Source organism: Boleophthalmus pectinirostris, unplaced genomic scaffold (assembly GCF_026225935.1).
Source record: "Boleophthalmus pectinirostris isolate CB_2022bp ecotype Guang Dong unplaced genomic scaffold, ASM2622593v1 HiC_scaffold_23, whole genome shotgun sequence".
Taxonomy (NCBI): Eukaryota; Metazoa; Chordata; class Actinopteri; order Gobiiformes; family Gobiidae; genus Boleophthalmus; species Boleophthalmus pectinirostris.
This window is the reverse complement of record NW_026571207.1, coordinates 2,843,032-2,869,362: the sequence shown is the minus strand read 5'-3', so window position 1 is coordinate 2,869,362 and position 26,331 is coordinate 2,843,032. Positions and strand designations below refer to the sequence as shown.

The 26,331-nt window shown below is 40.4% G+C and overlaps 2 protein-coding genes across 3 annotated transcripts; one reads left to right on the top strand and one right to left on the bottom strand.

The window, feature by feature from the left end:
* Nucleotides 1-160: 160 nt before the first annotated feature.
* setd7 (SET domain containing 7, histone lysine methyltransferase) lies at nt 161-14,451 on the bottom strand. Of its 2 annotated transcripts, XM_020939520.2 has the most exons (8): nt 14,346-14,451; nt 12,286-12,415; nt 10,738-10,939; nt 9,525-9,714; nt 5,111-5,192; nt 3,447-3,564; nt 2,864-3,021; nt 161-1,713 (listed from the first exon to the last, which is right to left on the bottom strand). In XM_020939520.2, the coding sequence occupies exons 1-8, from the start codon at nt 14,383-14,385 to the stop codon at nt 1,533-1,535; spliced, it is 1,101 nt and encodes a 366-aa protein (XP_020795179.1). In that variant the 5' UTR covers nt 14,386-14,451; the 3' UTR covers nt 161-1,532. The 2 variants fall into 2 exon arrangements, 1 of the variants encoding a protein (XP_020795179.1); XR_008632905.1 differs by lacking the exons at nt 161-1,713; nt 5,111-5,192 and having other exon boundaries at nt 2,883-3,021; nt 14,346-14,432.
* Nucleotides 14,452-15,306: 855 nt separating this feature from the next.
* Nucleotides 15,307-24,499, top strand: mgst2 (microsomal glutathione S-transferase 2). Its single transcript, XM_055158947.1, has 4 exons — nt 15,307-15,527; nt 17,228-17,327; nt 21,470-21,620; nt 23,595-24,499. The coding sequence occupies exons 1-4, from the start codon at nt 15,473-15,475 to the stop codon at nt 23,703-23,705; spliced, it is 417 nt and encodes a 138-aa protein (XP_055014922.1). The 5' UTR covers nt 15,307-15,472; the 3' UTR covers nt 23,706-24,499.
* Nucleotides 24,500-26,331: the final 1,832 nt, after the last annotated feature.

The window sequence follows — 26,331 nt, the reverse complement described above, 5'->3', positions numbered from 1 at the left end:
CACTCGGTCAGCAATAAAATAAAATATCCTCATTAACATTAAATAATAGTCTAATCTACCTTTATGTCTATTGATTTGGGTCACAAAGACTTTTAAAATATGTGTCCCCAGAAAAAAAGTTTGGGAAATGCCGATTTACACGACACAACACACACAGTGACACAGTGTGAAACAATGGATTTTATTTTCCACACAGGTTAGAAAATGTATATTCAGAGGCATCTCAGGCAATCTTGTAATCCACAATTCAAACATCATAATTCATTTTAGACATTATAAATAAATGAGTTACACGTGTGTATCGGCCCAACGGCATGATCGGACAATACTTATGGTAAATAAATACTACTGGTAAACGCTTGCATAGTTTTCCATGGCTTTTTTCAAACTTAATCTCCTAGCATTTGCATAATAAACCTTCAAGTACCTCACCCTGTGTTCGATTATAATCCGAATCGGTTTTCCGAGGTAGTTGCCTAGCGACACACGTGACACGCCCCTTTTCCTGGGACGGCGCGACTCGGACCTCGGTTGAGGGAAAAGTAGAAACGAGCAAGGATTCCGAGTCAGAATTGAAAATGGCTACGCCCGTTGTGACGTGTAAATATGAAGTATTTTCATTGCGTTTGGACACTTTGGTGGTTTAAATGACACTTGGAGTCACTCGTATCACTGCAGTACTTTATCACGTCCGTATCACTGCCTCTGGGTTTGGTAGTCGGTGTTGTGGTAAGTCTAATATTAAACAAATACTTGATTTAACGGGCATTAACATCCCTAAAGTTGTAACGGAAGAGAAATCGTAACATAAAATGAAGTGCAAATTTCAAAAATTAAAATTAAGTGGCAGCGTTTTCATAAGATGAGGGAATAATCATAATCATAATCCACGTAGTCCGACACACGAAACATAATAATACGCTTCAAACTCGGCCGTGACGTCAAATCCGAGGTCCAAGTAGAAATCGGAAGATAATGGAACACAGGGTCAGACTTGTAGCACAGATAGTTGAATATTTAACTTTCCGTAGCAGTATCCTTTGCCGTTATTGGCTGTTGCATTGTCTCGATTGTCTCTAAAACTGTCTGCATTGGCGTCTTGCAGTTCCACATTGCCCGATGGACTGTCCACGTTCCTGTCTTACGCCCTCATTGGATATTGCACTTTTCACCTTTGCGTCTTGTGCTTTCATTGGCCACTGGAACTAGGCTTGTTGTGATAATTACTATACTGACTTATCATTCAACAGGTACTTTTTCTTTGCACTACTGGGAAAAGTTTGGTTATTTTGAGCTGTAAAAGGTTGAATTATGAACGTCTATGACCCATCATAGACGCAACTACTGAAGTGCAGCATCCTGTTATTTATTCTGACAGATTTACAATACTTTTTAAAATAAAATTCTGCTTTATAGTTAAGTTTCAATATTATCGTTTATCGTTTATGTTTACTTCAGCAGAATATCGTACTTCAAAATTTGTTATCGCTCTCATTGGCTGGCGGGACTGTCCATGCCTGTGTCCTGTGCTCTCATTGGCTGCTCGTCTGTTCAAAGTGCCGTAGCGCCTGCTTGTACCAGTCAGGAGCTTCTGGACCGTTCTTTCCCGACGGCTCGTGGTCGTAACCGTAGGCGACCGTCAGCTCCTCGTCTTTGTGCACTGGCCTCAGGGTTCGGATGCACTTGATGGACCCAAAGCGAGGGTGAACGTACCTGCGCACACAAAAACACACACCGTTTCTGTTTTGAGACTTTATTCAAAGTGGAACTAAACGCCAAATTAACTTTTTTGCAACTAAACTGTGTATATGGTGTTTTAAAAGCATTGTCTACTATTCCAAGTCGTTATTTTGGTCATTTTAGTGTATTTGTGAATGTGCTGCCACTGTGATTTTAAGTACCGTATTTTTCAGACTATAAGTCGCACTTTTTTTTCATAGTTTGGGTGTTTCCTGCGCCTTACACTCCGGTGCGACTTACATATTAAAATGTTCACACTGAAGTGGGGAGAGGCTCTAGTCTTGTGTCAGTATCTGCTGCTCCTGTTCCTCCTGTACCACTGTCACTTCACTCTACTGCGCCTGTCTCCTGCATGTGTCCTGCTGCAAGTAGCGAAATCTGCAGACGAAAACCGTAATCGAGCAGCAGAAAGAAAGTTTGGAGTGAGTGAGAAACGTGTGAGGGACTGGTGGAAAGCGGGGATGGAGAACACCGGGAGGATGCACCATGCAACTTTTCTGAAGTCACTGGATGGATCGACAAAGCCTGGACTTCAGTGACACCGAAACCATCCTGTCGGGATTCAGAAAGGCCGGAATAATTCTAACTGGAACTGATGCGGAGTCTGACGACAGCTACACAGAAGAGGAAGCGGCGCTCTGTTTACCTCCGGAGGTCGAGGCCGAGTTGCTGGATTGAGTTGCAGAGGATGAAGAACTGAATGGATTTAGTGATTTGGAGTGAGATGGAGAGTTTGGTAAAATTGTTCTGTTCTGTTGTTTATGTTATAGTTTATCTGAAGAACTGTTCATATGTGACGTTAACAGTCTGTTGTTCTCTGTTCTATTGTTTTTACTAGAACTTGCCTTTCAACAGGAAATGTCGGTTCCTGGGCTCTGATTTTATAAAATAAATTTCCCCCAAAAAGTGCGACTTACATATGTTTTTTTCTTCTTCATTACGCATTTTTTGGCTGGTGCGACTTATATTCTGAAAAATACGGTACTATTTAAGCAGTTCCAAGGTTGTGCAATTGAACCAGCCAATAAATCAGTCTGTCTCCAATTCTGAAGTAATCTTGTGTGATGGCAGACCCCAGTTTTGGTTCTGGAGCACTGAACATGTTTATGGAGGTGGTACGTACGGGTCGTATTTGCAGTTGGGGCTGAAGGAGTGGTTGGCCTTGTGTCCCAGAGAGGCGCAGTACGTGTGGGTCTGGTCCCACGGCTGAGGGACGTCAATCACCGTGTCCTCGTCCAGAGAGATGGTGTTTCCGTTCAGAGCCCAGTCACGGCTGTCCACCTGCAACACACAGCTCTTCAGTTTCAGTCTACGTTTATATGATGACGGTCTGAACAGAAGACGCAAAAGTGGCGTTGTGTCTTCACTTTTTATTCTGATTTCAGGAGGAAATCTGGGTGCATACGGTGACGCAAAAGTGTGTGGAATTCAATTGGGTATGCATGCCAGGCAGCATTCACTTAAAGCAACAAGAGCATCTTTGGTCATACGAAAGTTTTCACGCCACACATTTTCATCAGCTACTCCTTCCACAAAGTTGTCCCACCATCGACTGGTTCTCCAGGTCTCGTCCATATCTGTCTGACTCACCTGAGATGACCTGGTGCATCCAGAATTTGACCAGAAGTTGTGTTTTGTTTCATTCATAACACACAAACCACACAAACCTTGCATGCAGGAGAGTAGAGATAATAGTGTGCCCATACCTCTGAGTGTGTGATGCGAACTCCGTTGTAAAAGGCCATGACGGTGTTGGCGTCGGCGTCAGTTTTAGCAAACAGACCCTGACCCGCTCCTTCAATCAGCGAGTCGGCCACGTACACTCTAGAACAGAGGTTTTCAATAGTTGAGGCGAAGAGCCACTGGGGTAAGCAAGGACTGATCCCAGGACTGAACCAGAAGAACGAAACTAGGACTGAACCAGGACTAAACCAGAACTGAACCAGGTGCGCCCGTGTAGACCGTCGGGTGACAGCAGCCGAAAGGACCGGCGCAGAGTTCCGCGCTTCACGGAGCTTAAGCGTAGCCGTCGCCTGATCGCGCTTTGTGGACACCCTGCTCCGCGGTCTCGGGGTGGAGCACTGCTCTCCCACGGGTCCCGACGCAAAACTGTGTGGCGTGGGACACATTTTGAAAGCTCACTGCAGGTGCGAGCGGGAACAGAAGTGAAAATTCTGTCCCGCGCAGACCTCTAGCGCGGGGTTGTCCCTCTCTCTCCAAGATGAGTCCTGGTTTAGACCTGCTTAGTCCTGGTTTAATGCTGGTTTAGACCTGGTTTAGTTCTGGTTTAGTTCTGGTTTAGTTCTGGTTTAGTTCTGGTTTAGTCCTGGTTTAGACCTGGTTTAGACCTGGTTTAGACCTGGTTTAGACCTGGTTTAGACCTGGTTTAGTCCTGGTTTAGACCTGGTTTAGCTCTTGTTTAGTCCTGGTTTAGACCTGGTTTAGACCTGGTTTAGATCTGGTTTAGTCCTGGTTTAGCTCTTGTTTAGTCCTGGTTTAGACCTGGTTTAGACCTGGTTTAGCTCTTGTTTAGTCCTGGTTTAGACCTGGTTTAGACCTGGTTTAGACCTGGTTTAGTCCTGGTTTAGACCTGGTTTAGCTCTTGTTTAGACCTGGTTTAGACCTGGTTTAGACCTGGTTTAGATCTGGTTTAGTCCTGGTGACCTACTGATGTTCAGGGATGTTAATAGTCCCTTCAATTAGGCCTGCATGAAGTTGGAAATTATTTGCTGTTGCAAAAATCATTTATGAAAGCATTTTAAAAAATAATACAACATTAAAAAAAAATATTATCAGTTATTATTGAAACTTGAAACTTTGCCAGAAACACAAAAGTAAATGCATCTTTTGTGTTTCTGGCAAAGGACTGTGTGGGGCAGGGCAGGCGGAGGGGATTTTATGTAGGGGGGTGCTCGGCCGTCTTTACCTACTCTAAGGGGAGGCTCACATTCACCCAGTTTGAAAACCCCTCCTCTAGAACAACAGAGAAGCGGCGGTACTCAAGGAAAACTATTTATGTTCAAGCACATTGGACAGTTTTTCACGTTTTTCTCATTCTGACTTAGTTTGGAGGGATAGTACCTGTGGTCAATGTTTATTATAATTTTACATCAGTTAAAGTGGGAGTTTGTGAGAAAAAAAGTACAAAAATGCAGGAAGTAGCTGTAGCCTCTGAGTTCTAAAACAGAATCCGGATAACAGGCTCTATTCAAAGTTACTGGAAGATGTTTGGAAGATGTTTTGGAAAAAAAAAATTTGCGGAGCACGGGACTTGGATAACAATAATATAATGTTAATGAAGAAAATAGGAATATAATAATAATAATAATAAGACTGTAGGAGATGTGATGCAGCACACAGGCAGCAGTACCTCTGGCTCTCGTAGGGGTCAGGGAGGAGAGCGTGGGTTGCGATGCAGCTGGACGTCGACTTGTCGTAAGTGTACACGGCACCTGAAGAAGTGTCAATAAAGTCAATAAATATAGATGTTTTTTTACAACTCTCTACATCGTTAAAACAACCCTGCATAGCTGACAAAACCTGATGAATAAGTTCTTGTTGCTGTATTTTTTATAATTTTGTTTTCGTTCTCTGTCTGCACGATAAGGCACTAGAAACACAGGGTCAGTTTACGGTGATTGTAATTCCTTTAAAAATATACTAACTTTGATTGATTTGATTGGAAAATTGAAGCAGACCACGCCCACGAACAGGCTCTATCCACGCTTACGTCACAACACCGGAAGACGTTTGGAGACATGAGGATGGCGACTTCCTTTGGGCTCTGTTGGCGAAAGTAACTGAGAAAATGGCCCGGTTTTCTTCATCTAGATGCCACTTTTTTTTTCCCTTTTAAAAACTACCTGTTCATCCGCGCATTTGTATAATTAAAAAAAAAAAAAAAAAAAGTCAGAGTTCCGTTACGTTCGGCAGATCAACAGTTACAACTGCCTGTACGCAGTGTTGGGGAGTAACAGATTACATGTACCAGAGTTACGAGTACAAATTATGAGTAACTGTATTCAGTTACAGTTACTGTTTCAGTGAGTGGTAATTGGATTACAGTTACTTTGTTGAAATAAATGGATTACACAGAGGGATTTTCCTGTTTTCACATTTTGGGCTAAATCCCTTCTTTTTTTCTTCTTTTTTTAACTAAGTCTAAACCAGGACTAATTCAGGATTGAACCAGGACTGAACCCAGGTCTAAACCAGGTCTAAACCAGGACTAAAACCAGATCTAAACTAGATCTAAACTAGGTCTAAACCAGGACTAAACCAGGACTAAACCAGGACTAAACCAGGTCTAAACCAGGTCTAAACCAGGTCTAAACCAGGACTAAAACCAGGACTAAAACCAGATCTAAACCAGGTCTAAACCAGGACTAAAACCAGGACTAAAACCAGATCTAAACCAGACTAAAACCAGATCTAAACCAGGACTAAAACCAGATCTAAACCAGGACTAAAACCAGATCAAAACCAGATCTAAAACCAGATCTAAAACCAGATCTAAACCAGATCTAAAACCAGATCTAAACCAGATCTAAACCAGGTCTAAACCAGGACTAAACCAGGATAAACCAGGACTAAAACCAGGACTAAACCACTAAACCAGGACTAAAACCAGATCTAAACCAGGACTAAAACCAGATCTAAACCAGGTCTAAACCAGGACTAAAACAAGACTAAACCAGGACTAAACCAGGACTAAAACCAGGACTAAACCAGGTCTAAACCAGGTCTAAACCAGGTCTAAACCAGGACTAAAACCAGGACTAAAACCAGATCTAAACCAGGTCTAAACCAGGACTAAAACCAGGACTAAACCAGATCTAAACCAGGACTAAAACCAGATCTAAACCAGGACTAAAACCAGATCTAAACCAGATCTAAAACCAGATCTAAACCAGATCTAAAACCAGATCTAAACCAGATCTAAAACCAGATCTAAACCAGGTCTAAACCAGGACTAAACCAGGACTAAACCAGGACTAAAACCAGGACTAAACCAGATCTAAACCAGGACTAAAACCAGATCTAAACCAGGACTAAAACCAGATCTAAACCAGATCTAAACCAGGTCTAAACCAGGTCTAAACTAGGTCTAAACCAGGACTAAAACCAGGTCTAAACTAGATCTAAACCAGGTCTAAACCAGGACTAAACCAGGTCTAAATCATGCTGCGTGGACGTGTCTCCTCTTCTTCTATCAATAATATTTTTAATTTGGTTCAGTAAAGTCTGGACTTTTTATTTTCTTTTATCAGACAAAACATCTTATGTGAAGATTTCCTCGTCTTTGCTTCTCTACAACAAACCAAGTAATCCAAAGTATTCAGATTACGTTACTCACTTTAAGTAATTTAATGGATTACGTTACAAACTACATTTTGGTGTATGTAATCTGTAATCTGTAGGGGATTACATTTTAAAAGTCACCTTCTCAACACTGCCTGTACGTAACATCGAAGACGCAATTAGAGTCATGTCCCCCATGGAAAGCTTTGCTGCTGCTGAACCCACGTTTTTATCACATGCCCAGTGTCGGTAACTACACCCAAAGTCGCCATCCACATGTTTCCAAACGTCTTCCTGTGAGCGTGAACAGAGCTTATAGTGTGTGTCCATCTTTCTATAATACTGCACAGCTATCAGTGTTTCAATTTAACTGGGTTCTAATTAGGGATGGGCATTCAATGAAATTTTCTTAATCGATCGTCGGAAGAATTAACGATCGATTATCGATTAATCATTATTATCATTATTATTATTATTACTATCTGCACTACTAATCTGCATAAATAAATTCAACTTTACGACATATAAACCGTAACGACTCTAGAGCCACATCAGCCCGTTTGACATTATAATGTGTTTAATTCAGTTTTGTTCAACTCTCACAGAAACAAAACTTAAAACCACATCGCTAATTTGCATAAAGTAAGTGAAGATAAAACTACAGCTCTTGTGTCGCTGATGCGGTCAACTCTGTCGGATTAAAAGACATGACTCAGTGGAATACAGGTTAGTGTGACCAGATTTGCATTTGTCAAAACCAGGACACCGTACGGGGGGAGGGAGGTGGGGACTCGTCATCGACATTGCGCGACTCTCACCTGGCAAAGCTTTTTCCCACTGGACACAGAAACATGTTCCTGCTTTATACACTGTGCACATGGACTCACACTTGTCCCGAACACAACGGAAAGTGTGGAATTTCTGTACAAATCATCGTTAAATACGCATTTGTGCTTCGGTACATTGCAGGCAGACCAAATGTTTGTGTCTCGCTCCTTCTGATGCAGAGACACATGTACACACCTGTTTGGTCACGATACGCACAGCAACCTACATTCGGTTTGTCGATTAAAATGAACTTAATCGATGAAATTCTTAATGATCAATTATCGATTAATCGATTAATCATGCCCATCCCTAGTTGCCAACAAAGCAAAGGGTGACGACTTTAAACATTTAAAGATACCTTATTTTCCACACTATAGGGCACACTCAAAAGCCTCCAACCCCATCAAAAAACGCAATCCAGAGCGCCCTATACACGAATCCACTCAGGTGTCCCAGCACGACTTCAGTGAACTACAAAGCCACAAACACACGCGGAGCAGACAGCGACCGCGCAGCGAAAAACACCCACAGACACACTCATCACTCCACGCCGACGAGGAACGGAACAGAGGAACGAACTGAAAAAGCGAGTGCAATGTGCCACTTCTAGACACAACTGAACAACTGAGTCACTGCGAACACGCCGACAATCCAGCGGTCCCAGACAGCACCCTCCCTACACGCAGTGTTAGGAAGTAACAGATTACATGTACTGGAGTTACGTAATCAGAGTACAATTTATGAGTAACTGTATTCAGTTACAGTTACTGTTTCAGTGAGTGGTAATTGGATTACAGTTACTTTGTTGAAATAAATGGATTACACAGAGGTATTTTCCTGTTTTCACATTTCGGGCTGTATCCCCAGGCCTAAACCAGGTCTAAAACCAGGTCTAAACTAGATCTAAACCAGATCAAAACTAGATCTAAACCAGGACTAAAACCAGGTCTAAACCAGATCTAAACCAGGACTAAACTAGATCTAAAATAGATCTAAACCAGGACTAAACCAGGTCTAAACCAGGTGATCTAAACTAGATCTAAACAAGGACTAAACCAGGACTAAACCAGGAGTAAAACCAGATCTAAACCAGGTCTAAACCAGGACTAAAACCAGGTCTAAAACCAGGTCTAAACTAGATCTAAACCAGGACTAATCCAGGACTAAATCATGCTGCACGGACCTTGTCTCCTCCTCTTCTATCAATAATATTTTTAATTTGGTTCAGTAAAGTCTGGGCTTTTTTATTTTCTTTTATCAGACAAAACATCTGATGTGAAGATTTCCTCGTCTTTGCTTCTCTACAGCAAATCAAGTAATCCAGAGTATTCAGATTACGTTACTCACCTTAAGTAATTTAATGGATTACGTTACAAACTACATTTTGAGGTATGTAATCTGTAATCTGTAGGGGAATACATTTTAAAAGTCACCTTCTCAACACTGCCTACACGCCACAACTGAACACAGCCCAGAGTCACCGTGAACGCGCCAAACAAAGTCCCACTGACCCATCCAACTGTTGTGTTTCCTTTAAAGTCCCAGTGCGGTTTATTTGTGAAAAAAGTCCAAAAATAGACCATTTAATGACAGTGCGATTTATAATCCCGAGCGCCTAATAGTGCAGAAAATATGGTAAATGAGCTTAATCTTACTGTCTGGAGCGACTTGAAACTGTGGCCTCCCGTTGCTGTTGGCGAGCAGCGTGGCGAGTCGGGCTTGGATGAGTTCTCCGTCCACAAACGTCCCGTACAGCGCCGTGTGTCCATCCGGGTAAATGTAGGCCACTGTGTCTCCGCTCATCTCCCCGTCGGCATTCACCCGCCCGAACAGACAGCCCCCGTCCTGCAACCAGCACAAAGCAACTAGGGATGTAACAATATCGAAAATCCGCAATAAATATCCGAAAAGTTTGATATTTATTGCGATGTTTGATTTTGTGGAGGCTACTTTATGATTTTTAAAGCCTTGGAAATGCTTTGAGACGCTTTTGGTACTGACATAATATGAAAAATTAAGAATGAAAAGTGCTTAATAACAGTTATTTCTTCAGGTAGTCTGCGCTGACAACACCAAAGGATCATGGTCTATGTAGTTCCCTCTGTTTTTTCGCTATTGACGCACCATGGCAAGGCAAAGCAAGTTTATTTGTATAGCACAGATCGTACACAGAGTAATTCAAAGACAGATGCAAATAATATCGTTTTCAAAAAAAGTTTTCATGTTCATCGACCTGTATAAATTCTCCATCTAGTATCTCACTTTATATGCAAACACTAAACCGTAGTTTTCCAGAATCTCCACTCTAGACGGAGTTTTTAGAAAGATTCATTTTCAGAAGCAAATTCACCGTTTGCATGTAAAAGTTGAGTACAAATGAAGGGAAATGTCTCCGTTTTTAAAAAATACTCATGTGCGTGCAAACAGGGCCTAAGAAAGACATCAGAATCACCATAACTACTAATTTAAGCAAAGAGACTTGTATTTCGATGTATTGTGATGGCCCACGGTATTATTGTGAGACTTTTGATGATATCATGATATTTTAGTTATTTTTACATCCCTAACAGCTACCGATGGTTACAGGGAGACCAAGGTGAATAAAAGCAAAATAAAGCTCCACTGACTCAGTAGAATAAACATAGACAGATAAAACATGAAACAAAACAAAAACAGAACAGAACTTTAACTTTAAAGGGAGGTGGACTACATTATTGCTACTTATTTATTTAGAAGTTTACTATTTTTAATATATTTTTTTACTCTTTGTTATAAACTGTGATGTGTGAGCTACTGTGTCCAAGTAATTTCCATTTTGGATCAATAAAGTCTGTCTAAGGTGAAGAGAATGGAAAGTGCAGGGCTCACAGGGTAGTAGATGGAGCAGTCTCCACAGCGGCTGTTGTCTCTGTACTGTCCCCTGAAGGAGAGGCGTCCCTCACAGTCGTACTCCTGAGCGGGACCGTTCAGTTCTCCGTCCACATACGTCCCACAGAGGACAGCCCCGTCCTCATACGTGTACACGCCCTGTCCCTGCAGCGCGTCCTCCACGTAGTGTCCCTCCAGAGTGCTGCTCACAACACAACACCAGGTGTACACACACACACACAGTCTCATCTCAGGAATTATCAAATTACTGTTCATGTGCTGTATGTGTGCTTTCTTCTTTTACTTTCAGTTTAATGTAAATGAGGTAAAAATGTTTTCCTTCTCGCAACTGATCTGTAAATAATCTGAGGGTGAAAGTTACACTTCCTCTTATAAAATCAAAATACAATTAATCAACTCAATCAATTCAAACGCCATGTAAGCAGATACTAATGTGAGTAATCCGAATCCTCTGACTGTTCACCCCAGAGCAAGTTTTCATACTACTGTGGCCTGACCCTCACCAGATTGAGTTCTACACTTTAAATCAATCAATCTGGAATGACAGAGTGCACAGGTTGAGAAAAGAGAAAAGCACAGACGTCTATCCTGTCCACAAATACACAAAGCGCTTACATTCTGCACATTTTTCTCAAACAAAATAGTCTGTATTTTCACTAAAATAGGCTGAAATATGCGTGTCGCCATCGCCATGTTTGTTTCGGTTTGTTTAGGCGCTTTCATAAAAGGTACAGGTACTGTATATGCACATCACTGGTGCAAGGCTACGACAGTGAACATAGAAAGTGAGACAAAGCCTGCACACTTACTCCCAAACTGTATACTTACACCCAATCTCTTCTTTCAAATATATCTGGAAAGAGCAGGTGAAGCTCCCAAGAAGAGGAGGGGATATTTACAGGCTGCTTCTACAAAGAGAACATTTATATATTTATTCCTTAAAAACACTGGCCTTAGTGGCCTGAATAAAGAATATGAAATGAAACACTTCTTACAATGTTTTATTTATTTCAGATGTCATTTACTCGTCCGATGATAACATAAGATGGACTTGAGTAATGGCTTATGCGATATGATGTAAAGTGTATGTTGTGTTACATCTTGTGTTGTGTGGACATCTCCTATGGCTCACTTTGGACTGGCCAAACAATCACACAGAGAGAGAACCATGACCTGATGAATATCCACTGATCGAAATGTTATTATTCATTAAATGCAGTTTGGGAGTAAGTGTGCAGGCTTTGTCTCATTTAGACACTTTGCCTTTGGCTTCCTCACAAACCTCAGTGCTGCTCTGTGACTGGTGCACCAACCATGTGCCAGGCCCTACAGCACCAGATTTTTACTGGCCATGAGAATATGGGTCAACTTAGAACCAGGGGAAAGCCAAGATGTTACAGACGCTTACAGTGTGGTCCAAAAGCAGAGACTGGGATTTATTTGCTGGAGGACACTTGGGTAACACCAGAAAATCTTCTAGATCCAAGTACGTGAGCAGTGAGCAGTGACCATGCCTTTGTCACGTACCTTCCATCAAAGAAGTAGAACTTCCCCTTGCCGTTCTTCTCTCCGTGGGTGAAGTGTCCTTCGAAGCGATCGCTGGAGGAGTAGGTGACCGTGCAGAAGCCGTGGGGCAGACCGTCCTCGTCTACAGGACCTGCACACATCATACACCACACATGGTCAATAAACTATCTTTACTTTGTTACAGCATGAGTGATAGATATAGAGCACAGGTGTCAAACATACGGCCCGGGGGCCAGATCCGGCCCTCCAAGACCTTTAATCTGGCCCTCGTCTGATTTTCTACTAAAATATTTTAATCATATTTTCTATTAAAATATTGGTAATTTTCTGTTCCGCTTAGCATAGCAGTGTCTCCCGTGCCTCTGTACGTGGCCCCTCCCACCAGAGCAGCACAAATGAAGACTTGTCTCTTTCCAAACGCTCTTAAAGGATGATCGTTTTGACTGTTGAATGTGACACCCTCATCAGAAAAATGTCAAAAATTCCTATTTGCATTCAAGTTAATGTTAAAACATTGTGTTGTTTTTCATAATATTATAATATTTTGTAAAAGAAAGAGTTCATCAATTAAAAGATTTCTGTAACAGATTTGTGTTTCTCTGCACAAATATTTTATCTTATTGCTGTTTTTGGGGTTTATATGCCAGGAGTTTTCTGATTCAGCCCCTTTAGGATCAAAGTAGGCTGGATACGGCCCCTGGACCAAAATGAGTTTGACACCCCTGATATAGAGGATGAATGGATGTCTTATAAACAGAAGAGGGTAGCTGAATCCCAGAGCTCCACCCTGTGTATTCTGTTGTTGTGTCCTGGGGCAAGACAACTCTCTCTCCATACTCAAACTGGCTAATGGACTTGCTGCATTTTATCATTTAAACCAGCCCTAAGTAAAAAAAAAAAAAAAAAAAAGGTGGGGCAATATCCAACTAAGAGATTCTGGGTCGAATAAAGACATCTCTATGGATTGACCAAATATTTGACACAAAGTGCACTGACAAAACAAAAATATAGTGTAATAAATTGCATTATTATATGTTTTTAAAAGTTATTTGCAACTCACTACCTTATTTCATGCCTTATAATTTCTGCTGTGGTCCACTAACATTAATAATTGACTAAATGTATCCTTAAATTCCTCTCGGCAGACTAAACCAAGGACTAAACCAGCACTAGACTAAAGATTAAACCAGGACTAAACTAGAGCTAAACCAAGAACCAAACCAAAACTAAACCAGAGCTAAACTAAAGCCTAAACCAGAGCTAAACCAGAGCTAAACCAGGACTAAACCAGGACTAAACCAGGACTAAAACAGGACTAAACCAGAGCTAAACCAGAGCTAAACAAGAGCTAAATCAGAGCTAAACCAAGGACTAAACCAGAGCTAAACCAGGACTAAACAAGGACTAAACCAAGGACTAAACCAAGGACCAAACCAGGACTAAACCAGAGCTAAACAAGAGCTAAACCAGAGCTAAACCAAGGACTAAACCAGAGCTAAACCAGGACTAAACCAGGACTAAACAAGGACTAAACAAGGACCAAACCAAGGACTAAAACCACGGACTAAACCAGAGCTAAACCAGGACTAAATCAGGACTAAACCAGAGTTAAACCAAGGACTAAACCAGAGTTAAACCAGGACTAAACTAAAGACTAAACCAGGACTAAAACAGGACTAAAACAGGACTAAACCAAGGGCTAAACCAGAGTTAAACCAGGACTAAACTAAAGACTAAACCAGGACTAAACCAGATCTAAACCAGAGCTAAACTAGGACTAAACCAAGGACGTGTGGTTCCGTTGTTTCCAGTCGGACTGAAAACAGCGTGACACTGCAGCTCCGGGGCTCCGGCGGGTTCCGGGGCTCGGGCGGAGTTGTGGCCGCCCCCGTGCGCCTCTCGAGCGGATCCGTGTCAACTCGAGTCCGCGGCTTTCCCCTCGCTCCCACGGGCCCTGTCGAGGCGCAGCTCAGAGCCGCTCTCGGGGTAAAAGCTCCGGGCGTACGGACGGTAAACACGTCAGCGGTGATCACTGACAACGCACACCGAGGACAGAGTACCTTCCACGGTCTCCTCCAGCGCCTCCTCGTCGCTGTCCATGCTGCCGGGGCCGGGGCCGGTGCTGGTGCCGCTGGTGCCGGGCAGAGGCTTCCTGACACGGATGGAGCGTCATGAGGAGGGCGGAGGCATGGACCTATTAAAATAACGGAGGAATAAATTTTTTAAAATAGAATAAAATAAAATAGAATAAAAAATAAATACTTAAAAAAATAAAAAATAAAAAAAATAAATGAAAGAAAAAATAATAAATAAATAAAATTAAATAGCGGAGGGCGAGGATTAGGGTTTAGGCTTCATTATTTTGTTAGGAAAATTTCACATCCATAAAATCCAAATTCTCCAGTTCCAGACCCCTTTTCAAAATAATTATACTCAGCATCAAAAATTATCTTCAAACACAAGAATTAGAATTTTATTTTTAACCACTTCCTCAGTTTCTTGTATTGTTTTCCTTTATTTATTTTATTTTTATTATTATTATTTTTACGCATTATGGAGCTAAACCAAGGGCTAAACCAGGATTAAACTAAAGATTAAACCAGGGACTAAACCAGGACTAAACCAATTACTAAACCAGGACTAAACAAAGCACTAAAAAAAAAAAAAAAATCCAAATTGTCCAAAACCAGTGATTTGTCCCAGTTTTATACAAGAAATGTCCTGGGTGTCCCTATTTTTAACCAAACTGATCTACACCAGGACTAAATTAAGATTAAACCAGGACTCCATCAGGTCTAAACCAGGACTAAACCTGGACTATGACAATTTTTTGACTAATCTGATCCCAGGAAACAGTAACGAGGGGCATAAATTGTCATTTGTTGAGCCAAAATACAGAAAAACATGCATGGATGACACATAGAACCTCTTAATTTTTAACAAGTCGAGAGTTGATTTTGCAAATTTTATTTTATTAATTTTATTGTATGTCTTTTCTCCAGCGATACGCCGCACTTCGGGCCCAGTGTCAGTCTGAATCCAGGACACGGAAACCAGTTCTGCAGGTACAAAGTTGGTTAAACATTGACTGCGTGGTGCGTCTCCACTCCCAGCTCAGTGTGTGAAAGCTCAACACGACTGGACAGGTTCAGGGCTGGGCTGCTTCGGTCTGAATCGCATTCCCACCATGGACGCTCCGGTGCTGGTCTCTGCCGTCACTCTGCTGACTGCTCTGCAAATGGGTCAGTTCAGTCATTTACTCACTGAGAAAATCTGTGTCTTATTCTGGGTAAAAGCTGCTAACCCCGTAATTTAGACTTCCAAGAAATGCGTAGGATTCTTGGATGGTTATCAGATCGTACTTCAGTTTTCTTTCAAATGTTAATGTGCCTGTTTATGTGAGGAATGTGCACGAGGGCTGAATTTTCAAGTATTATTGTCAAAATCAGAATGAGATATTTTTTTATATATATACTGCAACAAAGCTCTAGCCCAGGGACCTCCAACCTTTTTCCTGCTGTGAGCTCCTTTACAAAACAAAAATGTCAGAGAGCTACTCATTTTAGCGGCGATTATAAGAAAGAGGGCGAGCTTTTGGGTACAGTTCGATGCCAATGAAACATAAACCACTGTCCGTTTATTAGTGCAGAAAGTTAGACTTCAGAATTATACATTTACAATAGTAATAGGCATGCAATTAACTAAACTATTATTATTTAAAAAAAAAATATATATATATATATATATATATATTTCCCTCTTTTCCCTTTATTTATTTAATTATTTATTTTATTTACTTGTTACTTATTATTATTATTATTATTATTATTATTATTATTATTATTATTATTATTATTATTTATATTTTTTTCTTAATTAATTATTATTATTTATTTTTTTTACAATGAGACTGATATTACAGTAGTGGAGTGTAATGGGAAGGGGGGTTTGTGGAATAAAAAAAATTGTCACATTATATTACTACTAATTGTTTTTCTCAGTGATATCTGCTTTACGTGCACAAAAAAAAAAAAAAAAAAAAAAGTTATTCATCAGCACAATGGTATAATTTTGAAATCCTTTGGCGAGCTACTTGGAAAGGGGTGGAGAGCTACAGGTTGGAGACCCCTGCTCTAGCCAGGCTGGCGCCCCCTAGTGCCTCCACTCAGTTTCATTTCTCTCCAGCGACTAGGTCAGAAATCAGAATACACTACAACAGAAGCGTCAAACTCAAATTCACAGAGGCCAAAATTTAAAACTGGGACGAAGTTGTGAACCAAATATTGAGTGAAAAATTTCAACAACATCTGTACGTTTTCTCTTCTTTCGGGATATGTAATGTTAAAACTTTTCTTATTAAAATTTTGCTTAAACACTGAATCCAGAACAAGCATAATATAAAATAATAATAACAACATTTTAAATAAATAATGTGTCTATTGTTTATCTGTAGCCGGTGGGCAGCTCTAATACATGTTTGATATGATCTCGTGGGCCAAATATAATTAGATCCCGGGCCAAATTTGGTCCCCTGGCCTGAGTTTGACATGTCTGCACTAGACGGTTTGCAAAGAACGCCACAAGTGTGAGTCCAGGCACCAGCCAATCAGCGAAGAGCCACATATTCTGTGTTGGCGACGATCGAGGATTTAAAGCAAAGAGAATGTTTGGTGAATTTTATCAAGGGGAAAGACGTTATTGTCCTTCTTCTTATGGGATTTGAGAAAAGCTACATTACATACATCACGACCAAATAGCAGCGATTCGTTAAACTTAAAAAAGTACCCATCTACCGTTGAGCGAACGAATCCTGAAGCTGCGAGGTCAGGCGGTTTCCACGAAGTGAAACCGTCTGCTGAATCAGGTTAGACAAAAAAAACATGTCACGATTTGAAGTCTTTTTGTTGTGAATATTGAAGATGAAACTTGTTTTTTTTTTCAGCGTACTTCACCAGAAGAGTGGGATATTCGCGGTTGGCTCACAAGATCAATCCCCCGGCCACTACAGGGCATCCGGAGTTTGAGAGGGCTTTCCGAGCACAGTAAGAGACAAATACACACAGTAGACAGATTAAAAATAAAACGATTTGAATGCGAATGCAACAAAACACAACCCCAGGTATTTTTTTTTTTTTAATGAAGTAACAACGTTTTAACATTAGCTCACAAGAGTCAGTTTATAGGACCTTAATTACACTCTCGAAAAGTTCCTCGAAACACAAAAGGTTCTGCACGACTGCTTTCAGACACGTAATTCATTCAACGTCAGATCAACAAGGCTCCACGTGGCTTAAAGATCAGATCAGATAGTTTCTCATTCGCTTTTACTCAAAATCTTGACTATCTCTATATTTATCTCTTTATCTCTCCGGTCAAAACTCCCTCCGTTGCGTCTCGAGCCAGAAACGAGCACGGCCGTCCAATCAGATTTGACATTTCTCTCACCTCAGATTAAGAGTTTAGTGCTTCACTCGTTTATTCTGCAGAAGTCTGCCGTGGTTTTCAGCCCTTGTGTTTTCCTTTATTTTGTTAATTCCCTTTGCTGACAGCAGAGGGAGCCTGAATGCCACGAAACAGAGGTGAAGTTTATGAAGTAGATTCTCCATGTCAGCATTATTTTGAATGAGAAAATGTGAAATATTTATCCAAAGGTGTTACAAACCAGTGCCAGGGACAAAGGAAAGTAACACAAACCAGATGCGATGTAATATAAGTGGCTTTTATAAAGTAAACGTAAGTAAGTATAATAAAAAAAACGAGATGTTTTACATAAGATAAATCAAAAATTCCAAATACAACTAAACGATAACTCTAAAGGGTTAAGTATAAATCAAAGCAAATACAAATGGTCAATGGTCGAGCTAAACTGGCAAACAAATTGTAGGTCTCTAGAGTCACAAATCACACAGTAGATATGGGCATGATTAGTCGATTAATCAATAATTGATCATTAAGAATTTCATCGATTACGTTAATTTTAATCGACAAACCGAATGTAGGTTGCTGTGCATAGCCTGACCAAACAGGTGTGTACATGTAGCTCTCTGCACTCAGAAGGAGCGAGACACAAACAGTGGGTCAGTCTGTAACGTACCGAAGCACAAATGCGTATTTAACGATGACTTCTACAAGAAATTCCACGCTTTCCATTGCGTTCGGGACAAGTGTGAGTCCATGTGCACAGTGTATAAAGCAGCACATATGTTTCAGTGTCCAGTGGGAAAAAGTTTTACCAGGTGAGAGTCGCTCAATGTCGATGAGGAGTCCCCACCTCCCTCCCCCCGTACAGTGTCCTGGTTTTGACAAACGCAAATATGGTCACACTAACCTGTATTCACCTGAGTCATGTCTTTTAATCCGACAGAAATTAAAAGCATCAGCGACACAAGAGCTGTAGTTTTATCTTCTCTTAGTTTATGTAAATTAGTAAAAATTAGTAAATTAGCGTTTCGGTTTTAAGTTTCGTTTCTGTGAGAGTTGAGCAAACTGAATTAAACACATTATAATGTCAAACGGCTGATGTGGCTCTAGAGTCGTTACGGTTTATATGTCGTAAAGTTGAATTTATTTATGCAGATTAGTAGTGCAGATAGTAACTAGAAAAGCACTCAGAGAGCGCAGACCTCCGCCAAGGACTACCCCCATTTTTAATATAAATTGCGATAAAATCAGTCTTCTGGCTCAGATCCGGATCAGCCTTTGGAATATGAAAGAGGATCCCATTGTCCATCCCTGGGTCAAATTTCATGGGGTTTGGTCAATAATTAACCGAGATATTGAGAAACAACATTTTTGGCCCCATTTACCACAATGTTAACTAAAATTTCAAAGTGATCCAGAATCCAGGATTTCTTCTGGATCACCCCCAAAATGAAATCAGTTCTTCCTTTACACATTTCCAACAAATCCTGAAAATTTCATCAAAATCGGTCCATAACATTTTGAGTTATGTTGCTAACAGACAAACAAACAAACAAACAAACAAACAGACAAACAAACAGACAAACGCCGGCAAAAACATAACCTCCTTGGCGCAGGTAATAATAATGATGATCATTTTAATATAAAAACATTAACGATTAATCGATAATCGACTGTTAATTCTTCCGACAATCGATTAAGAAAATTTCATCGAATGCCCGTCCCTATCACACAGTTCAAACTTTGCAAACAGCGGACAACAAGAGACACGACAATCACTCGAACTGAAACTTGAGATCCAGCCGCGAGGAGGGACAGGCGCGTGACACTTTTATTGGACGAGGCGATGGGATGTGCAGGAAAGGGACAATCCTCCAACCACGGCACGACAAACATTAGAACCAGCCCAACAGCGACGGGACCACACCCCACCAATCAGGCGCCAGGTATATGGATTTCATAAAAAGGCCAGAAAACAAATACCAACATACTGTACATATTCAGATTTTTACTAGGTTTGGATTCTAGGTGACTGCTCATTTTTATTTGTGGAAGTCATTTATCTCTGTTTGCTATCGGCAGCTTTTATACTTTATTGAGAATATAGGCGACTGTTATGTATTATGTCACAAAGTAAGTGTTTCAGTAAATGTTACTGAGGGGTGAGGTGGCTTAAGTATCTTGCCCAAAGACACAACGACAGCCTTTTTAAAAATTTACTTAAAAGGGACAGTGCATGTTAATTAATGAACATCTACAGCACTGCGGTGTAAATATGCCGTGTAATTTCCGTCTGTAGTCCCTCGGCAGGTAACACCACAAATTTAACAAAGAAAAAAACAACAAAAACAAGTGACAGTTCTAAAGTAAAAATGTCCACAAGTCTGGTTTTCCTTTAGCTGCTGTTTCAAGTGGGATTTGAAAGTGGCAAATGTTGGAATTTCTCTTATTGATAAAGGGAGACTGTTCCAAAATTTTGTGCCTCTGACTGAGACTACGTTCAGACTGCAGGGCTTAACGCTCAATTCCGATTTTTTTGTGAAATCCGATGTTTTTTCGAGGTCGTTCACATTTTCAATTAAATGTGACTTGTATGTGATCTCCAGTGTGAACATTAAACGGCCCGAAAGTGTCCCACATGTGCACTGGAGACACGACGACGTCAACCGCAGCGAGCGTGCTCTGTGTTTACAGAAGTTGTCCAAACATGGACGCAGCATTGAGCACCTGGAGATTTTAAAGTTCCTCTCGTACCGGAGCCAGAACATGAACAACTTACTTGTTTTAAGGAGGAGATTGAGAAGGAGAAGGACGAGGTTTTTGGTCGTGGTGTTTTGTGGGGCAGCGGCAGTCGACGTCCGTTGAAATGAACGTGTGGATGTGGAGACGAAGCCAAGAGTGGTGAGTGGTGATGTGCTTCACTTCAGTGACACAGAGTTCATTAACAATTTTCTGCCTACTTCAGCGCAGAATAGTGACGTTTGTGGCTTGTTGATAACGTGTAGGTCGGATGAATGCAGTTTGACAGTTCAGACTGAAGTCACATGTCAAAAGATCAGATATGTATCAGTTTCAGGAGCACATATCCAAGTGTCCTGGGTCACATTTGAAAAAATCAGATCTGTGTCATTCAGACTGTCATTAAAAGATCAGATACAAGAGCACAGGGGCCAAAAAATCAGATTGGGTCACTTCAGGCTGCAGTCAGAACGCAGTCTGAAACACACTTTGTCCAAATGTGGTGCGTCTGTGTGGGAGCTCACAGAAAGACCTTGGACCGCTGTAGATCAGTTGTTTTTTTACTGAACATCCATGCAGACAGTTTTCTTCATGTTGAGTTGCAAACGCAAGTTCTTGAGCCACTTTTGAACAACGACGGCATTCACCTGTGAGATTTGGAATCGCACCGCCAGCCTGAGAGTCAGTGGAACAGGCGCACGACACTTTTATTGGACGATGGCTGTGTTGGAAGGGGATTGGATGAGTAGGATGTCAATCCTCCAACCACAAGACAACGAACATCGCACCACACAGGACACGCAAATACGGAAGGCACAAGTGATAAAACAAACGGGGACCACGAGCCTTAACACAAGGTGACCAAAAACATATTTAAAATGGAAAAACGCGGCATAATAAGTGCTCTTTAGAGACGAGGTGTTGTGCAAAGTCAACTTTTTTGTGCTTTCTATCTTTCTACCTCGAACGTAAACCTCTACCCCTAAGTATGTGTGTGTGTGTGTGTGTGTGTGTTTTTGTGCAGTCAGAACTGTGTGGAGTTCTACCCGCTGTTCCTGGTGTCCATGTGGAGTTGTGGCGTGTTCTTCAGCGAGCCCATCGCCGCTGCGGGAGGCCTGGTCTTCATCGTGGGACGCCACCTCTACTTCAACGGCTACGTCAGGGCCACGCACAAAACGGTCAGAACCTCAGGCCACCAGGAGACACTGCACTTAACTTAACACTTAACTCTATACACTGTGGCGGTGAAGAGGAGGAGGTGGAGAGGCTGAGGAGGCTGAATCTCCTGCTGTGGCGGAGGAGATGGGGGAGGGTTGTTTTTGAAAGAGAATGAAGGAGGAGAGAATTTTGTTTGTTTTGTTTTGCTTTGTTTTGTTTTATAAAATAGACCTAATCTAACTTAATACCAGACGTACACTGTGATATTTTCAATCATTTCACTCAGCCTCAGCTCAAACTGTACGACCAAATCACAGAGTTTAAAAGTTCACAGCTCGTGCAACGGTGTGAAACCTTCACGAGAGGCCACTGGATTTCAAAAAGGTCTGATATTCTTGCGACCTACGATTGCCGATCGGGAGCTGGTCTGAGGTATTAGTTGGTTCTCGTTACCCCACGTTTACTACAGGAAGTACGACACTCGATTTTAATTTTATTTATGTTTATTAAGGACATCACAATCGCATTAGACAAGCCAGATGCATTGCTTTGAGTGTTTTAGCACAAGTGCAAGTTTTCAACACCTGTCCATATAAAAATATAAACTACATAAAAATAGAGAATACATGACACATAAATTACATACAGATAAAATATATACAGTACATTTTCAGTGGATGCAGTTTTGATTGGAAACATACAATAATTTTAATTTCCTTTTAAATTTGTTGTAGTTGGTTTCCAATTTTAAATGAGCTGGTAAACAGTTCCACAGACTGGCTCCTGTAAAAGAGAAAGAGGACTGACCAAGAGTCGTCCTGTACCGAGGAACAACACAATTCCCACTAGTAGCTCCTCTTGTGTTCGCTCCTGTGTGAACAGTTTATGGTCCTGGCAAATTCTGAGTGTAATGGTGTATCCCAGTTAAGACACTTAAAAAATAATTTAAGATTATTAAAATTGATAAAATTTTCAAAGTTAAAAAGTTGATGTTTCTTTGTAATTTCACAGTGGTGCCAGTGTTTGGGCTTTTTGTCAAGGATCTTAAGGGTCAGTTTGTATAATGAACAAAGCGGTTTCAATGTAGTTGAGGAGCCTGGGACCATGAGGTGATACAATAAGATGAGAGAAGATCATTGCGTTCATGAAGAGTTTAGAGGTGTGGAGCGATAGATCTTTACGTATGAAACGAAAGCAACTGAGACTAATCTTAATCTTCTTCACCAAGTATTTTGTGTGACCGATAAATTTAAAATTTTCATCTAGAATGAGGCCAAGGTATTTAACTTCACTGACTGCTTGAATTTTCTCGTTGTGCATAGTCACTTCAAAGTCACAGTTTTTTGTTTGTGTACGCACTGAAAAACAAAGAGGAACTGTTTTTTTCATGATTAAGCCAAAAGTCGACCGATTCCAAAAGCAGTTAGCCAAGCTGGCGCCACCTAGTGCCTCCACTTAATTTCATTTCTCTCCAGCGACTAGTTCAGGAATCAGAATACACTAGACGATTTGCAAAAACATCAGAAGTGCAAGTTTGGGCACCAGCCAATCAGCGAAGAGCCAGACATTCTGTATTGGAAACGATTCCCGAGATCGAGGATTTAAAGCCGGAACAAAGAGAATGTTTGGTGAATTTAAGACGATATTGTCCTTCTTCCTACGGGATTTGGGAAAAGCTTAATATACCAGTTACCCCCGTTAGTGGAGCATTACATACGTCACGACCAAGTAGCAGCGATTGGTTAAATTAAAAAAGTACACGCCTACTGTCGAGCGAACAAACTCCAACACTGCGAGGTCAGACGGTTTCTACGAAATGAAACCGGCTGATGAATCAGGCTAGAAAAAGTCAGGGAAAGTTTTGAAATTTTGTCTGTGAAAAAGAGTGGGAACCCTGCCTGCCATCCATCGTCTGCATCGCAGCAGCAGAACCACCGGCCTCCTCAGCCTCTGCTCTCAGATTATCCCTAAATAATCCTCCTTTGCATTCCAGATTGCCGGGCTTCTGGGTGTCCGTGGCTGTCTTCTTCTCCCTGTCTTTTCTGGGAATGATCGGAATGGTACGAGAGATACTGCACAAGTACTTCTACATCTACAGCTGAGCAGACTGCCTAAGGACTGGGACTCGTTTACAGCTGGAAAGAGAAATGTGTTTTGCCTAATTGGCCCAAAATTGTGGAAATGTAATGGAAACTCAATTAGTCTGCTGATAGTTTCACAGCAGAAATTAGACAAGGTGCATACGGTTACGGTTGCCAAAAGTATGGAAACCAAAACTGGCATGTAAAACAAGATACGCATTTATGCAAGCATCAAAAAGTCATATAACTGGGTAAAATTTGACCTTTCGTGAAGAACCGCACGGTGTAATAAACAATTGTCATTAGACTGAGAATAATTCCAAGTAATACTTTCAGAAAAAGTTGGTAATTTGCTATTTCCCATAATTTGAGGGTGCTGATTACACATATTTTCTTTACCAGTTATAAGAATGCTAATTCGCGTAATAGCATAGACGCCAGCTAATCAAAGTTCTCTTTAATTGAATGGATTTCATAAAAAGTCCAGAAAACAAATACTAACATACTGTATATATATATATATAAATATACATATATATATATTATCAGATAAATATTATAACTAGATCCTTAATTTACATAATGACATAAAAACAAGGCTATACTGCAGCTTTTTAAAGCTTTAAAGCTACTAGGTTTGGATTCTAGGTGACTGCTCATTTTTATTTGTGGAAGTCATGTATCTCTGTTTGCTTTCTGAAGAATATTTGATTTGTATTGTAAAAAGAATGTGTGTGTGTTCAGCTGTTGTATCTGCCAAAGGTGGAAACTTGCATCAATCAAAAGTTTGGTCAACAGTAAACAGTAAAAAACTGGAAAAAGAGTGGTGTTCTAAAAGTTTTGACTGGTATTGTATGTATGTATGATTTTAATTATGCTATCTATCTATCTATCTATCTGTCTATCTATCTATCTATCTATCTATCTATCTATCTATCTATCTGTCTATCTATCTATCTATCTATCTATCTATCTATCTATCTGTCTATCTATCTATCTATCTGTCTATCTATCTATCTATCTATCTATCTATCTATCTATCTATCTATCTATCTGTCTATCTATCTATCTATCTGTCTATCTGTCTATCTATCTATCTATCTATCTATCTATCTATCTATCTGTCTATCTGTCTATTTATCTATCTATCTATCTATCTATCTATCTATCTATCTATCTATCTGTCTATCTATCTATCTATCTATCTATCTGTCTATTTATCTATCTATCTGTCTATTTAATCTATCTATCTTCTATATAGTCTACTATCATCTATGACATCTATCAGTCTAGTGAAGCTTTCATGCCTTTATTTATTTATTTTTTATATATTTTCATGATTATGACTTACAGATCATGAAAACCCAAAACTCTGTCTCGGAAAATTTAAATATTGTGAAAAAGTTCAATGTTGTGAAGTCATGGTGTCACACTTTAGTTCACTTGGCACTGAACCAGGCTCAGGATGAATCAGGCTCTGAACACTAGAGGGCAGTGTTGAACAACGCAGATGCACATCAGACATGAAGAGAGTTCCTGTTTTTACAATGGTCTTTTGAATGTGACTTTCAGGTTACATCACTGTATTCTGTTTCTGTTCAGATGTGCAGTTACATTTTTTTTTGTTTTGTTTTTTAAGGCGTGACACTGCAGGTTCTGGACATACAAGCTTTCACCTAAAAACAACAACCATGTCCAATCTGCACCTGGAGAGGTTTCATTTCATAAACTTACTTCAGTTTATATGATCTGTAGTCTGTTACAGGGGTGTCAAACTCAAATTCACAGAGGGCCAAAAGTAAAAACCAGTCAAAAAGTCGTGGCCCAAACTAAATATTTACTGAAAATGTTCAAATCATCCTCATGTTTTCTCTTATTTTGAGATATGTAATGTTAAAACTTTGCTTATTAAAATAAATGTTTAATAATAGTTTTGCTTAAACACTGAATCCAGAACAAGCAGAATATAAAATAATAATAACATTTTAAATAAATAATGTCGTTATAGCTGATCTGTAGCCAGCGGGCAGCTCTAATACATATGTAATATTGTCTCATGGGCCAAATATAATTATATTTACTCATTATACTATTATAATTAATGAGTTTGACATGTCCGGTCTATTATTACCGATCGCACCAAAGGGTAATTCTAACCTCACAAAATGAGACAATTTTGAATTTTGAAGATTTACTTTACTCAAATACTAAATAAACCAGGATTTATATCAATTTTTCAGATGCATACGTCCCAAATCCCAAACATTACATGATGAAAACATTGTAATACATGTGTTTATCTTATAAAAGTAAAATACAGAAGATTCAAATTCATTTTTTACAACTGAACCGGTGTTGCCAGAGCCTGAACCTGCAGGTAAAGGACACATCCAAATTTCTCCATTCTCAGTTTATGGACAAACTTTGTGTGGAAACTCCAGAATCCCCTCCCTGAGCTGCAGAGGCTGCACTAGCACTGACTCATAACAGGCTGAAGGTGACCACTCAGATCAGAGAAAAGCATTTTAGGTTTAAACACACTGGATTTCAGAAACTGGCAACCCAAATGTGAGACTCACGTGAGGCTCATTCGGCTTTCTGATCGGAAAATCGTCTTAAACCTAAACATTAGCGCATGAACACCTCG

Excerpts from the sequence above, each read along its gene's own strand:
- mgst2 (XM_055158947.1), top strand. The coding sequence starts at position 15,473 with ATGGACGCTCCGGTGCTGGTCTCTGCCGTCACTCTGCTGACTGCTCTG. Across the intron at positions 15,528-17,227 it reads GCTGACTGCTCTGCAAATGG|CGTACTTCACCAGAAGAGTG; the intron begins GTCAGTTCAGTC and ends TTTTTTTTTCAG. Across the intron at positions 17,328-21,469 it reads GAGAGGGCTTTCCGAGCACA|TCAGAACTGTGTGGAGTTCT; the intron begins GTAAGAGACAAA and ends GTTTTTGTGCAG.
- setd7 (XM_020939520.2), bottom strand. The coding sequence starts at position 14,385 with ATGGACAGCGACGAGGAGGCGCTGGAGGAGACCGTGGAAG. Across the intron at positions 12,416-14,345 it reads GCTGGAGGAGACCGTGGAAG|GTCCTGTAGACGAGGACGGT; the intron begins GTACTCTGTCCT and ends TGATGTGTGCAG. Across the intron at positions 1,714-2,863 it reads CCCAACTGCAAATACGACCC|GTACGTTCACCCTCGCTTTG; the intron begins GTACGTACCACC and ends TTGTGTGCGCAG.